This window comes from Crotalus tigris, unplaced genomic scaffold, assembly GCF_016545835.1.
Source record: "Crotalus tigris isolate CLP2741 ecotype Arizona unplaced genomic scaffold, ASM1654583v1 scf7180000023738.1706062, whole genome shotgun sequence".
In the NCBI taxonomy this organism is placed as follows: Eukaryota; Metazoa; Chordata; class Lepidosauria; order Squamata; family Viperidae; genus Crotalus; species Crotalus tigris.
In genome coordinates this window covers 67,387-81,775 of record NW_024100150.1, presented here as the reverse complement: position 1 = coordinate 81,775, position 14,389 = coordinate 67,387, and the positions used below count along the sequence as shown (strand labels likewise).

General features: G+C 53.1%; 1 protein-coding gene across 1 annotated transcript; it reads left to right on the top strand.

The window, feature by feature from the left end:
- The first annotated feature begins 38 nt into the window (after positions 1-38).
- LOC120298018 (testis-specific serine/threonine-protein kinase 5-like) lies at positions 39-13,936 on the top strand. Its single transcript, XM_039321344.1, has 8 exons — positions 39-479; positions 6,337-6,444; positions 8,712-8,914; positions 10,174-10,229; positions 11,537-11,669; positions 11,752-11,867; positions 12,923-13,105; positions 13,282-13,936. The coding sequence occupies exons 1-8, from the start codon at positions 276-278 to the stop codon at positions 13,719-13,721; spliced, it is 1,443 nt and encodes a 480-aa protein (XP_039177278.1). The 5' UTR covers positions 39-275; the 3' UTR covers positions 13,722-13,936.
- The last annotated feature ends 453 nt before the right edge of the window (positions 13,937-14,389 follow it).

Genomic DNA, 14,389 nt, shown 5'->3' with positions numbered 1-14,389 from the left:
GGTCACTGTGGAAACTCCTCTGCCCAGAGCAACAAGGGACCCCTCGGACTCCCACTCCTTGTGCTTGGCCAGTGGCAGCCCCCAGCTGGAAGATGAGAAAGGCGCCGTGCTAAGAAGGACCCACACGCCGTGCCTGTCCCCCCCCCTTGCAGAGCTGATGTGTTTATCTGAACTGGGCTTCTGCCGGCCTCTCCCCCCGCCCCGCGGCAGCCCCTCCTGCAGCAGCCCCCTCAGCCCGGCCGCTGGGCCACCCCCTCCTGGGCCAGTTCGGGGCCATGAAGAGCTTCTCGAAGCGCGAGGCCGACCGGAGGACGTTCTTGGAGCAGGTCCGGGAAAGCAAGGAGAATGGCTACCTCCTCTCTTCCAAAAAAATCGGGTCGGGGGCTTTCTCCAAAGTCTATCTGGGTTACGCCACCCAGGAGAAAATGATGCAGAACTACAAGCTGGCTTCAGACCTCAGGAATAAGCGGCACTCTATGGTGAGCCCAGGGGGTGGGTGGGCACCAAGAGAGTTAGAGGGGCTGGTCCGGGTGAGTAAGAGGGGTGGGCAAGGGACTCTGCCCCATTGCCCCCTCTCAAACAGATTTCACTCTGCTGGATAGGGCCCATTGCTGGAGTCTGCCAAGATCTTTTTCGAGCCTGGAGGAACAGCCAACGCCCCAGAACACAAGCTCAGGATCCAAAAAGATCGTGACAGACTTGAACAATGAGCCCTCTCCAACAAAATGATATTTAATGTGGAGAAAAGAAAGGTTTTACACCTGGGAAGGAACAACCAAAGATACAAGCACAGTAACTGTGAGAGGGACCTCGGAGTCCTAGTGGACAAGTACTTAAACATGAGCCAGCCATGTTTGGCAGCAGCCAAAAAAGCTAATACAATCCCCTCGTCCAGATCGTTGATGAAGATGTTGAAGAGCCCTGGGCCTAGAGCAGAGCCCTGGGGCACCCCATTATACACTTCCCTCCATGGAGATGCACTTCCATTGAGGACCACACGCTGAGTACGGCCGGTCAGCCAGCTACGGATCCATCTGGTGGTGATGCTGTCTAACCCGCATTTTTCTATCTTATCGAGTAGTAGGTTGTGATCTACTTTATCAAATGCCTTACTGAAGTCCAAGTAAATTATATCCTGATAATTAGAACAATTAACCAATGGAACAACCTGCCTCCAAAGGCGGTGAGTGCTCCAACACTGGACGTTTTTAAGAAGAGACTGGACAGCCATTTGTCCAAAATGGTGTAGGGTTTCCTGCCTGAGCAGGGGGTTGGACTCGATGACCTTCAAGGTCCCTTCCAACTTTATTATAATAATTATTATTATTATAAAATCACGTCAAGTATTCGTACCGCTTTATAAAACCTTAGTGAGGCCACACCTGGAATACTGCATCCAGTTTAGGTCACCATGCTACAAAAAGGATGTTGAGACTTTGGAAAAAGTGCAGAGAAGAGCAACTAAGAGGATCAAAGGCCGGGAGACTAAAACATACGAAGAACGGCTGCAGGACTTGGGTTTCTTCCTACCCTGTGGGCTGGCTCTCTCTGGATCTCCTTGCCAAAAGGCCTCCTTGAACCAAGTGCTTTCTGGACTGAGATCGCTTGATCCCCAGATCCTTCTCCCAGCCCTTTGTCCGAGGTGGGTAATTCAGGTTCTGTACCTGAACTGGAAAGCATCCCGGACGCCAGTCAGCCTGGGAAAGGTGGTGGGGGCTCCGACTTGCAAGTGGTCTAATCCTGCTTCCTGATTTACTGGCCCAGCCTGAGCATTTTTGTACCTGCTCTCAGGTGAGTTTGCATCTTTGAGCAGGAAATTTCGTCAGGAAATTTTGGGGGAGGGCTACATCTCGAGGGAGGGCTCTTGCAACAAGGAGCTGCTCCCTCTCTTGAGTTGGCAGGTCAAGGCAGCTGTTGACCAGAATGGCAAGAACCATTGCAGCATGTCGGAGGCACTGACCCCTTGGTAAACCACAATCGACCCCAAAGGCTGTCGCTCAGGCAGGGAGGGGGCTGATGGGAAGGCACAGCAAGTTCCGGCTGCAGAAGAATTCTCACATAAAGGATTCTGAGCTGGCAGGACACACAAGCCCCCCCCCCTCCTTTGCCCGAGAACAGGTGAAAGCAGAGCAGGTACTGAAATGCTGTGTCACTTCCGCACGCCATGCTTCCTGCCTCGTCTGGAGACGGCAGCTCGCGAGTCCTGCAGTTCTTATGCCGGCCAGCAAATCTACTTCTCAGCTCCTGGATCTGAAGTAGGAACCGTGGAGGAAGAAAGAAGAAATCTGGGCCAACTTTGGAGGAGCAAACCTTAGAAACGGGTCCCAGTTGTTCAGTGCCAGGGCTGGCTCTGGGCTCCAAGGTCCCTCCCAGTTCTGCGATTCTGCAATTCATGAATTCGCCTTAGGTGGGCCTTCCCAAATGGGCCGTACCACTGTGACCCTCCTGTGTAGCTTTCCCTGTTGTTTCTGTCCAAACGGCAGCAGAAAAGGACAATGGGCTGCCAGGAGAGTCAAAATTCAGGAGCAAACTTTGGGGCTCTCCCCCCTTTCTCTGGGGCATACCCACAGCACCTGCCGGCGCCCGCAATTTCCTCCCAGAGAAAGGGGCCCTGCCTCTTGCAGACTCGCGATGCCTATATTTCTTTCGACTTTACTTTTTGAGAAGTGGCTCCGTTGTGACGGAGCGAGCCTATCTAGATGCCAGGAGATGCTCTTCTTTGCTGGCTGCTGGGCCTTTGCTTGTGGCACACCTTCAGTGGTTCACAGCCACAATTGCTCTCCAACAAAAATCTCTCTTGCTTCACAGGGGGTTGGACTAGATGACCTCCAAGGTCCCTTCCAACTTTACTACTACTACTACTATTACCTCCATCTCCCCCTCCTCTCTCTCTGTGCAGTCTTAAGTGCAATATTTTCTTTCCCTCAGACACAAAAAAGTGTGTTTTATTTGTTCTCCTTGAACGCACTTCAGTTATAGCTTTGTTTAAACCAGTGTTTCTCCACCTTGACAATTTTAAGGCATGTGGACTTCGACTCCCAGAATTCCACAGCCAGCAATGCTGGCTGTGGAATTCTGGAAGTCGAAGTCCACATGCCTTAAAATTGTCAAGGTGGAGAAACACTGGTTTAAACTATATCAGGGTGTTCAACCTTGGCAACTTTAAGATTTGTGGACTTCAATTTCCACCCAGAATGCTGGCTGGGGAATTTCTGGGAGTTGAAGTCCACAAGCCAAAGTTGGACACCTCTGACCTAGATCACAAGATCACAAATGTAGCTCAGTATGGTGCAGCCTGCATTCAAGTCACACACCGTTTGCCCGCTAGACCAGGGGTCTTCAACCTTGGTCACCAGGCTGGCTGAGGAATTCTGGGAGTTGAAGTCCACAGGTCGTAAAATGGCCAAGGTTGAGGACCTCTGCTCCAGACTTTTAACGTATTTGCTGAGTAGACAAAACAGGGACATCTTTGGCCCTGCCTGGAAGCTGGTTTTCAACCAGAGTAGCAAGGATAGGGTGGGTGGGTGTTACCTGTATTGGATGCCCAGAGAGAGCCTGCAGGGCGATGAGGGGCTTGGGCACCGTTGTCCCCTGCAGGACTCCTGCCAGGGGTAAAAGGGAGTTTTCACCCAAGTATGGGGTGACAGGCTGCCCACAGAGTGGTCACTGTAATAAGGTCTTGGTCATTTTCAATATTATTGTGTTGTATTGTTTGCTACTCGTAAGCTGCTTAGAATCAGATGACTGAAGTGGCGTACAAGCATTTAAAACAGTGGTTCTCAACCTTTTTAATGCTGCGACCCCCCAACCGGTCGTAAGTCAAGGACTACTCAACCGGTCGTAAGTCGACTACTCAACTGGTGCAGCACCGTTTGCAGAGTGGGACTTTTGGCGGGCTCAGCAGGGCAGAGACAGCCTGGACAATTCCTATTGGCTTCTGAAAGCCGATAGAATTAGACTCTATTCAAGAGAGTCTATTCTATTGGCTTTCAAAAGCCAATAGAATAAAAAGGAGTAGCACAGATAAGGAAAAGGGGGGAAAAAATGGCAGACTGTGTTGTTTGGCGACCCCCGTGAAATGGTCGTTCGACCCCAAATGAGGTCCCGACCCACAGGTTGAGAACCACTGATTTAAAATAAACAAATCCATTACACCATATTGTAACGGTGGTTCTCCTGATCCCATCGCTCCAAAATGGCTGGAGATGATTTGACTTGAACAGGAATGTCCCAAGTGGTTATAGATCAGGGGAGAGAGGCAAATTGGGGATCTTGCCCATTTATGCCGATGGTTGTTCTTTCCAGATCCATCCTGATCCCAGTGCACACAAAGGAAAGAGTCAGTCACCTTCTACCCTGCAATTACAGGGAGGGATAAATAGGCGGAGAGCAGCTGATCTAAGGAGATTGATGGACTGGCTCCACAGGGGAAAATCCTAGCAGAACAGCAGAGGAATTGGTCTTGACTGTTCAGCTGATTCTTCATAATTTAAAACAGGGGTCTCCCAAACTTGGGAACTATGGGCCCTATCCAACAAAATGTATTTATTTATTTATTTATGAGACTTATATACCGCTTTAAGTGCAAGCACTCTCTAAGCGGTGTACACCAGTAAGCAATGTATATATATATATATTTACATTGCCCCCAACAATCTGGGTCCTCATTTTACCAACCCCGGAAGGATGGAAGTCTGAGTCAACCTTGAGCCGGTGAGATTTGAACCGCTGACCTGCTGAACACAGTCAGCTAAAGTGGCCTGCAGTACTGCGCTCTAACTGCTGCGCCACCTCGGCTCATTAAAATGAATTTTAATGTGGAGAAAAGCAAAATTTTACATCTAGGCAGGAAAAACCAAAGGTTTAAGTACAGATTAGGCAAGACCTGGCTCAAAAACAGCAACTGTGAGAGGGACCTTGGAGTCTTAGTGGACGATGACTTGACCATGAGCCAGCCGTGTGCAGCAGCCACCAAAAAAGCTAATACAATCCTGGGTTGCATAAACAGAGAGGCACAGAATCAAGATCACGCGAAGTACTAGTACTGCTTTCCAAAGCCCTAGTGAGGCCACACCTGAAATACTGCAGCCAGTTTTGGTCACCATATCACAAAAAAGATGTTGAGAGTTTGGAAAAAGTTCAGAGAAGAGCAACTAAGAAAATCAAAGAAACTAAAACATACGAAGAATGGCTGCGGGACTTGGGTTCGGCTAGTCTAAAGAAAAGAAGAAATAGGGGAGGCGTGATAACAGTGTTCCAGTATTTGAGGGGCTGCCACAAGGCAGAGGGGGCCCAGTTGTTCACCAGAGGGCGGGACAAGAAACAATGATTGGAAACTGATCAAGGAGAGGAGCAACCTGGAATTAAGGAGAAACTTCCTGACAGTGAAAACAATTAACCAGCAAAACAGAAGTTGCCTCCAGAAGTTATTGGTGCTCCATCACCGGAGGTTTTTAAGAAGAGACTGGACAGTCACTTGTCTGAGATGGCATAGGTCCTCCTGCATGAACAGGCTGTTGGACTAGAAGACCTCCAAGGTCCCTTCCAGCTCTATTCCATTCTGTGGACCAACTCCCAGAATTCCCAGCCAACATGTCTGGCTGGGGAATTCTGGGAGTTAAAGTCCTCAGGTCTTAAAGTTGCCGTTTGAAAATTGCCTTTTAGATTCTGGAAAATTGAAAGTCGCCTTTTGAATTCTAGGAGCTCAAGTCCATCGGTCTTAAAAGAGTCCAGTCACCTTTTGAAAAAGCACCTCTAAGACTACATGCACACGTATGTTCCTTGTATGCAGCAGAGGAGATGGCTCTCTCACACCGGCCCCTTTGCGCATATCCTTTGCTCACTCAGGGATGCTCTGACGCCACCTCCCGTGCCAGAAGGACACGTTCCTCCAATTCTGTGCAAAAGCTGCAGGTCCGTTGGGAGAGAGAAGGGCAGGGAGCAACCTGCTTTGCCAGGGTTCCTTCCACTTACTCCTTGGTGTAGCCGGCTGAATTGGCGTAAGAGGGGAGGTTCAACCAGCAGATCCACCACCTCTCCAGAAGGTGGTTAAATGAATGCTAGTTCTGCAGCTGCTAAGCTTTTAAACTGCCTAAATATTCTGGTAGTTCGTTTTACTGTTGAAACAGGTTGCGTTCTGTTTTATTTTAATACAGTGTCTCATTTCTTCTCTTTTTCCGAATGCTTTGTTCTGGAAACGCTGAATCCAATGCGATGCTCACCCACCCTGGCTATGAGTCCCCCAGGGAGGGTGGAGCAGCGTCCATCAGCCCTGAAGCTCCACGGCCGAGGACTTTCTCCAGCGCCCGCTTCACGCTCTGCTTCCTCTTCCCACAGGTTGCCATAAAAATAATTTCAACAGCAGAGGCCCCCGTGGAATATACCAAAAAGTTCCTTCCAAGAGAAATCTACTCCCTGAATGTTACTTACAAGCACCTAAATGTGGTGAGTCTCTGCAGGGGAAGGGAAACCCCCAATCCTGATGGGCCTCCTCTGAGTAAAGCACCCCAACACACCTTGCGGGCAAAAATGTGTTGGAGAGCCCCCAACGGCCGACACCAGAGGAGATCTAATTCGCAGCACTACAGCATTTCTGAGAAAGCCAGAAGGGATCTTGGGTTGCATAAATATGCCCATCAAAGGCCAACAACGGGAAGTGGTTTTGCTGGACCCCCCTGGCAAGGCATCCAGAGCGCCAACAGGCCTGTTGTCTGCTTACTCATGTCAGTCTTTCTGGTTCACCCATTAACACCAGACCAGGGATCGGAGTGGCTGAGTTGGGGCCACCAGAAATCAGAAGTCCAGAATCAGAGCCAAACTGCCCCCCTTTGGCCTCTGGGCCACTTTGCACTGGTCACTTGCATTCAGAAAATCTCCTGTTACACCAGACCTGGGTGTTTCATGGCCCCTGGGCTGCATCTGGCCCTTTGGCTGTCCCATGGGGATCCCTTTTATTTTGAAGGAGACTGTTATTCCCCCCCCCCCAATTTACACCAAGGTAGTCCTGGTGCTGCTGGTCAGCTAATTAGCAAGGAGAGTCAAAGGTAGGGGTCTTCAAACTTGGCCCTTTTATGACTTGTGGACTTCAACTCCCAGAATTCCTGAGCCAGCATGAGGGAAACTTTGGCCCCTTCATGACTGGTGGACTTCGACTCCCAGAATTCCTGAGCCAGCCTGGCTCAGCTTGAAAACCTCTCCCTTCCCCTCAGCATGGCAGGCTCAGGAATTCTGGGAGTTGAAGTCCACAAGTCATAAAAGAGCCAAGGTTGCCTAGCCCTGGCTTAGTACATACAAGCATATCAGCTGATGTGTATTTGTGTCACGAGGGGAGGGTGTGGCCAAAGGAGATCAACACACTACATCAAGGTGTGCACAATTGTTAGGCAAGGGAGTATTTTGACCATGTCATCCTTTTCATGCATATTGTCCACCTCCAAGCTGTATAAACTTGAAGGCTTAGTACATACAAGCATGTCAGCTGATGTGTATTTGTGTCACAAGGGGAGGGTGTGGCCAACACGCTATATCAAGGTGTGCACAATTATTAGGCAGCTTCCCCCCCCCCCCGGGTCAGGCAAAATGTGCCGAAAAAGAGATTTAACTGACGCTGAAAAGTCAAACATTGCAAAAAGTCTTTCAGATGGGATGCAGCCCTCTTGAAATGGCTAAGATATTGGGGTGTCATCACAGGACCCTCAAACCTTTTGTTGCAAAGAGTCAACAGGGCTGCAAGAAAGATGTTGTGGGGGGGGGGGAAGACGCACATTAACTGCCAAAGATTGGAGAAAAATCAAACGTGATGCTACTAGGGACCCATCATCCTCTGGTGCTGTCGTATTCCAGATCTGCAACCTACCTGGAGTGCCCAGAAGTACAATTTTTCACTTTTCAGAGGCAGATAAATCTCTCTTTTTGGGGGGGGGGCTCATTTTGCCTGAGGACAAGATCTTGGGCCACATCTTCCCTCACGACACAAATACGCATCACCTGATATGCTTATATCCACTAAGCCAGGGGTCTTCAAACTTGGCCCTTTTATGACTTGTGGACTTCAACTCCCAGAATTCCTCAGCCAGGCATGCTGGCTGAGGAATTCTGGGAGTTGAAGTCTACAAGTCAAGCTTGAAGACCCCTGGTCTAAGGAGAGTTCGCATTCTATCTTGGGCTCCAGCAGACCAGGAAATCCAGTAGGGAAAAGGCCAAGATCCCCTCAGGCTAGAAGAACATCTTATGCAGAAGATGGACAAGAAGATGTATTCTCTTCAGTGATCACTGCCAGCAAACAGTTGTTGAAGAGAATACAACTACTCTGTCCTTGTGTGAACAACTAACCTTCTCCTTGGACCCCCAAGGTCCCTTCCAACTGTTGTTATTCTGCTGTTGCTGCTGCTGCCTGCTGAGCCATGAACCTCAAAGCGATAGGGACTGAACAGCAGGGCTCCCTTGCTACACACTAGGACAGGGATGGGCAACCTTGGCTCTTTTATGACTCGTGGACTTCAACTCCCAGAATTCCTGAGCCAGCATGGCTCAGCTTGGCAACCTCTCCCTTTCCCCTTAGCATGGCTGGCTCAGGAATTCTGGGAATTGAAGTCCACCAGTCATAAAAGAGCCAAGGTGGCCTACCCCTGCGCTAGGAGATCTGTGCGGAAGCAGGTGAAGGCTGTGGGTTCTCTGGGTCCATGCTCAGTAAAAGCTTCGCTGTCCTACAGATCCAGCTCTACGAGATGTATAGGAATAACAAGCGCACCTACCTGGTGCTGGAGCTGGCCTCCCGGGGGGACCTCCTGGAGCACATCAACGCCACGTCTGACCGGAGGGAGTACCCTGGCCTGGAGGAGGAGGAGGCACGGAGGCTTTTCCGACAGATTGTCAGTGCTGTGGCCCATTGTCACAATGTTGGCATCGTCCACAGGTGAGATAAGCTGGCGGGCAGAAGGGAGGGTCGTAATGACAGGGTGGGGTGTGATGTTGTCCGAAGCCAGGGACCCCTCCAGATCAGCAGCAGGAGGTGCTCAAGACTAGTTTGCATCCTCTCTTAGGAACCAGAGCCATGGGGGGGGGGTCAGTGTGCAGAGTGGAAGAAGCAACCACAGGCAACACAGTTCTTGTTGCTCAGGTCGACAATCTAGAGCAGGACTCTTGAGAGAGGGAGAAGCCACAGAGGGGGGAGATAATTCCCTCCCTCTCGTGGGGAAGCAGAATCGGTTCCCAGCACATATGACCTGGAAATCCTCTATGCCAAAAGGATCCCACCTGCGCAGGAGGAGCATCCAGGGCTGCCTAGCAGGTCACCTTTCCTCCAGGTTGCTTCATATAATTTTGCCAGATATAGAAAAACTAACAGATAAAGGGGGGACTTTAAGACTCTAACTGGGGGACAAACTCTGCATTAGTGGAAGATTCGGTTCCAGTATTTGTTGAATTACCTCTTGGTTGTCCAACTCTCAGAAATGTAAACAAAAGCGAACAAAATCCGGACCGCTAGAAGGATCTCTTTATACCAAAGAGCTAAACCAGGGGTAGGCAACCTTGGCTCTTTTATGTCTCGTGGACTTCAACTCCCAGAATTCTTGAGTCAGCATAGCTGACTCATAGCTGACTCATGAATAGCATAGCTGACTCAGGAATTCTGGGAGTTGAAGTCCACGAGTCATAAAAGAGCCAAGGTTGCCTACCCCTGAGCTAAACAGTCAGATTGGCTGGGGAGTTGAGCCCCAATTTAAATTGTTTTAAAAAGAAACAAAACAACTCTCTGGTGACTCTAACCTCACGGAAATAAGAGTCAATGGCTATGGATACGGCTACAGTTAGTTCTTAACTTTGCAACCACTTTTGAGCCCAGAATTTTGGTCAGGAGTCGTTACCGGTCATCGGTCAAGTCACCACACAATCCCTGAATTACGTGATCATTTTCACAACGGTCCTTGAGCAAGTCGCGTGAGGTCATAAGCCAAAAGGCAGATTACCCAGCGGGCAACATCCCCTGGATTCCAGCCCCCCCCCCCCAGAAGTTGCAGTGGGAAAGAAGACCCTCTTGGGCTCACTGGAAGAGGCCCACTAGGCAGGGGGGCGACCCACATCCTGGGCCGGACGGTGCTTGTCCTGGCTGAATAAGCAAGGGAGAAGCATCCGTGCCGATCAACAGATGGCCCTGTTCTTCCCTCCACACAGAGACCTGAAGTGCGAGAACATTTTATTGGATGAACGTGGCTTCATTAAACTGACAGGTGAGTTTACTTCTCGGAAGAGAGGAAGATGGGATGGCCTCATCCTGCCTCTTGCAGTAGAAGGGAGCAGCATTACAGAACACATAGCAGTCCCGGGGGGGGGGGATCAACATGACACCCTCCCCCAATCAGCCCAAATGATCCAGGTTTCCTACCTGGTCTTTTGTGTGATTGCCTTTAAATACAAGAGGGAGTTTTCCTGCCTCAGTGACAACTCTGAGGAAGAGACCTGAAGCTGCAGTTGCTCCTTTCAGCAGGCTGTTTCCCATTTGGTCCCTTTCCCTGGCCTTTTGGAAGGCAAGATCCAAGTTCCCCAAGGAAGTTAATTAGTCCGTGAAGTGCTATGGACCTGAGGGACGTATAGACACCCTGGCCCTCTTCATGAGTCTAGGCCAGTGATGGCGAACCTTTTAGAGACCGAGTGCCCAAACTACAATCCAAAACCTACTTATGTATTGTCAGGTGCTGAGTGGGTGTGGCCCATTGGGTGGGTGTGGCCCATTGGTGGGCATGGCTGTGGTGGTAACAACAGACTGGGTGGGACTAAAAAGTTCGATCAATCAATTCCAACTTTGTGAGATTTTTTTTTCCCATGAGAAGTTGAAATTGATTGAACCTTTTTTTTTTTTTTGCACATGGTGGCGAAAGCCTAAGCAAAAAGGTTTTATAAAACCCAGCTGAAGGCCTAGGACTGGGGTGACAGAGTGCGTGCCCACAGAGAGGGCTCTGTGCCACCTGTGACCTGCGTGCCATAGGTTCGCCACCACGGGTCTAGGCTAATATCTCAAGAGTTATCATCTCAAGACAGGATAGCAGCCTTCCAATATCTGGGGGGCTGCCACAGAGGAGGGGGTCAACCTATTCTCCAAATGACCTGAGGGCAGGGCAAGAAGCAACCGATGGAAAGTTATCAAAGAGAGACCCAGCCTAGAACTAAGGAGAAATTTCCTGACAGCAAGAACAATTAATCAAGGGAACAGAAGTTGCCTTCCGAGGTTGTGGATGCTCCATCACTGGAAGTTTTTAAGAAGAGATTGGACAACCATGTGTCTGAAACGGTATAAGGTCTCCTGCACGAGCAGGGGGTTGGACTAGAAGACCTCCAAGGTCCCATCCAACTCTGTCATTCTGAGTTTTGCCTAGACCTCTCTTCCACGGAAGCTGACGCTTTATTGCTCTGCACACTGCCAAGCGCCGCAGTTTCTCCTAGCCTGTCTCTGTTCTACCTGGGGATAAATTTACCTGCGGGGGGGAGGGGCTGGGCTCCCGGGCCAGGTGGAGAATCTGACGGCTCCCCCTCCTTGCAGATTTCGGCTTTGCCAACCGCTATTCCTTGAAGAACTCCCTAATGAGCACCTTCTGTGGCTCTGTGGCCTACACCGCCCCCGAGATCCTCATGAGCAAGAAATACAATGGGGAGCTGGCTGACCTATGGAGCCTGTAAGCAGAGCCGGGGTGGGGGGTGGGGGGGCAGGGCCAAATGTGACCCGGAGGCCCCTCCTGACCCCCTCCTCTCGCACAGTGGGGTGATCCTCTACGCCATGGTGACAGGGAAGCTTCCCTTCAAGGAGCGGCAGCCCCACAAGATGATCCACGTGATCAAGCAAGGCCTGGCCTTCCGGCAGCCGATCTCGCCAGGTACCACGGGGGGGGGGGGAACGCCTCACCCACAGGGCTCAGCCGGGGGCAGGAGGGCTCTTCCCCCCCCCATCTGCCCTGCCTGACAAATGGGGCTCGGCTCTGTGTGGGGCGTCCTGCAGGGCCCGCAACTTGTGTCCGACCACAACAGCCTTGGGCCGCTGGCTCTTCCCTCTGCTGCCAGAGGGTGGCTTTGGGCTCAGACCCACAAGCGAGCCTGGCCCTTGGCAACCCCCCCAAAACCACGAGGAAGTGAGCCCCAGGGACAGGAGCACGGAGAGGGGGAGGCTGGCCTGGGGCAGCGGGGCAGAGCTCCCCTGGCCTGCTGGGGACGGGCTGCACCGCGGAGACCCCTGAAGGCCAGGAACCCAGTTCCAAGGAGGGGCTGCAGTGCCAGTCCTGCCACACCTCCTGATGGCCGACACCTTTGTGGGAGCAGGAAGACCCTGCGGCAAATGCCCCCCCCAGGTCCCTGTCTCCCCCTCAGTGTGCTAATATTTAGCAATAGCTCCCTCAGAGAGGAGGGGGACACAGTTGCAGAGTCCCACAGCAGACTTCTCCTCCCCCCAAGACATCCAACCCAACGGGAGGGGGAGGGGGCCTGGCTTGGCCTGTGCTGCAGAGCAGGTTCTGCCTGTGGGATATCAGAGTGGGGAGCCCAAAGAAACTCCAGGCAGCTGCAGCTTCACTGAGGAAGCCCCGGAATTCCAGTCCCAAAAGTGCTTTTCCAAAAGGCAACTGGACTTTCTTCGTTTTTTTCCCCTTGAAAATGTTTCACTTCTAGAAACAAAACATTTTCAAAGGAAAACACCAAGAAAGTCCAGTTGCCTTTTGGAAAAGCACCTTTGGGACACTATGACCCAGATGATGGAGCATCTCCATGGTCATCTAGCCCTGAGTTCCAGCTGCTCGGAAAATGCGCAGGAAGTGCCAGGCCTGGCCAGGTCCACCTACGGCTGACCCTCGGCCTGCAGTTCCCAGCAGGGTCTCCCGGGATCAGCAGATGGGGAGGAGGGGCCAAGCTTGACTTCTCCTTCTCGCCCCCCCCCCTCCAGAGTGCCAGAATCTCATCGAGGGGTTGCTGCAGCTGAAGCCGGCGGCCCGCCTGGGGTTGCAGCAGGTGGCCACGCACCGCTGGATGCTCCCGGCCACCTCGGCCATCTTCCACCGGGTGATGAGCTCCATGGGAGTCCATCCGGAGTGCTCCATGGGCCAAGAGAAGCCTCAGACGGCACCAGGTACCGGAGCGGTCTCAAGCGGGTCTCCTGCCCTGGGCCGAGCGACGCCGCGTGTCCCGCTGGGCAAAGAGGCGCGGGTGCCTCCTTCGAGTACCGCTCGGTGGCGGGGACGGCCAGCCGTCGCAAGCGGGGCCCAAGGCGTGACCGGGCGCCCCCTCCCTCCCGTCTCGTTGCAGGCGAGGCTGGCGGCCCCACGGCCCAGCTGCCGGACCTCGAGGGCCCCGCCAAGAGCGCCGAGGGCCCGGTCAAGGAGAGCAAGGTCCTGCCGCCCGCGCGCGCCTCCTCGGCCGCGGGCGCCTTCCCGCCCCGGGCCAAGGCCGAGCGGAAGAGCCCGCCGGTCACGCCGGCCAACTGCGTGCTGCAGCTGCCCTCGCCGCGCAAGACGGAGCGCCCGCCGCGCCTCTCGCTCTACCGGCCCAGCCTGCTGACCACGCTGCAGCCCTTCCACCACCTGCCCAACTTCCGCAAGCCCGGCTCGGGCTTCTCCGCCAGCGCCTACGTGGCCAGCAAGCGGCTGGGGGAGAAGGCTCCCGCCCGCGCCGCCGCCCTGGGCAGCGCCTCGGCCGGCCTCTCCAAGCAAGTGCACTCCCTCTACAGCATGACGCCCTGCCCGTGACGCCCGGCCCGCCCGTCCGCCGCCCGGCCCGGCCCTTCGCCCGCCGCCGCCGCCCGACGAGCCCCATTAAAGCTTATTCAGAGTCGCCCGGGCTGCTGCCTGCTGCGATGCGCGCGCCGCCCGCGGCGGTCCCGGACAAGAAAGACGGCTGGCCGGCCGCGCCGCTCCTCGTCTGTCCGCCCGCGCGATTGTCCGCTGTTTCTGCATATACATCCGTGTATCGTTGCTCTGTGTGGTGCTGTCTAACGCCCGTTCTTCCTCCGCTGAGCCCGGCCGCCCCCCCCCCGCCTGTCTGGGCACACCCGGCCACGCTCCCCTCTCCGCGACTCTTCCTAGGGCAGAGCAGGTCCGGGGTGGCCGCGTCCTCCGCCTCGATCTCCCTGCACTTGTCCAGAGCAGTTGCTCCAGGCCAACCCCCCCCTCGCCCCCCAACTTAATGATGGCTTTGTCCATTTGCTCAGCAGCTACCCCCGCCCTGCTTTCTGAAAAGGGGAGAGGGTCTTTCCCTCTCTCCCCATGGTTGGGGGGGTGTCCAATCTAAGGCTGCCTGCTCCAAGCATTGCCCCCCCCCATTCAGGGCTTCTGAAACGGAAATATCCCTTCATGTGACCAAACCAAGACCACCCCCCCATCCCCACCCTCCAAGTATCCACAACTGTTTATGAAAG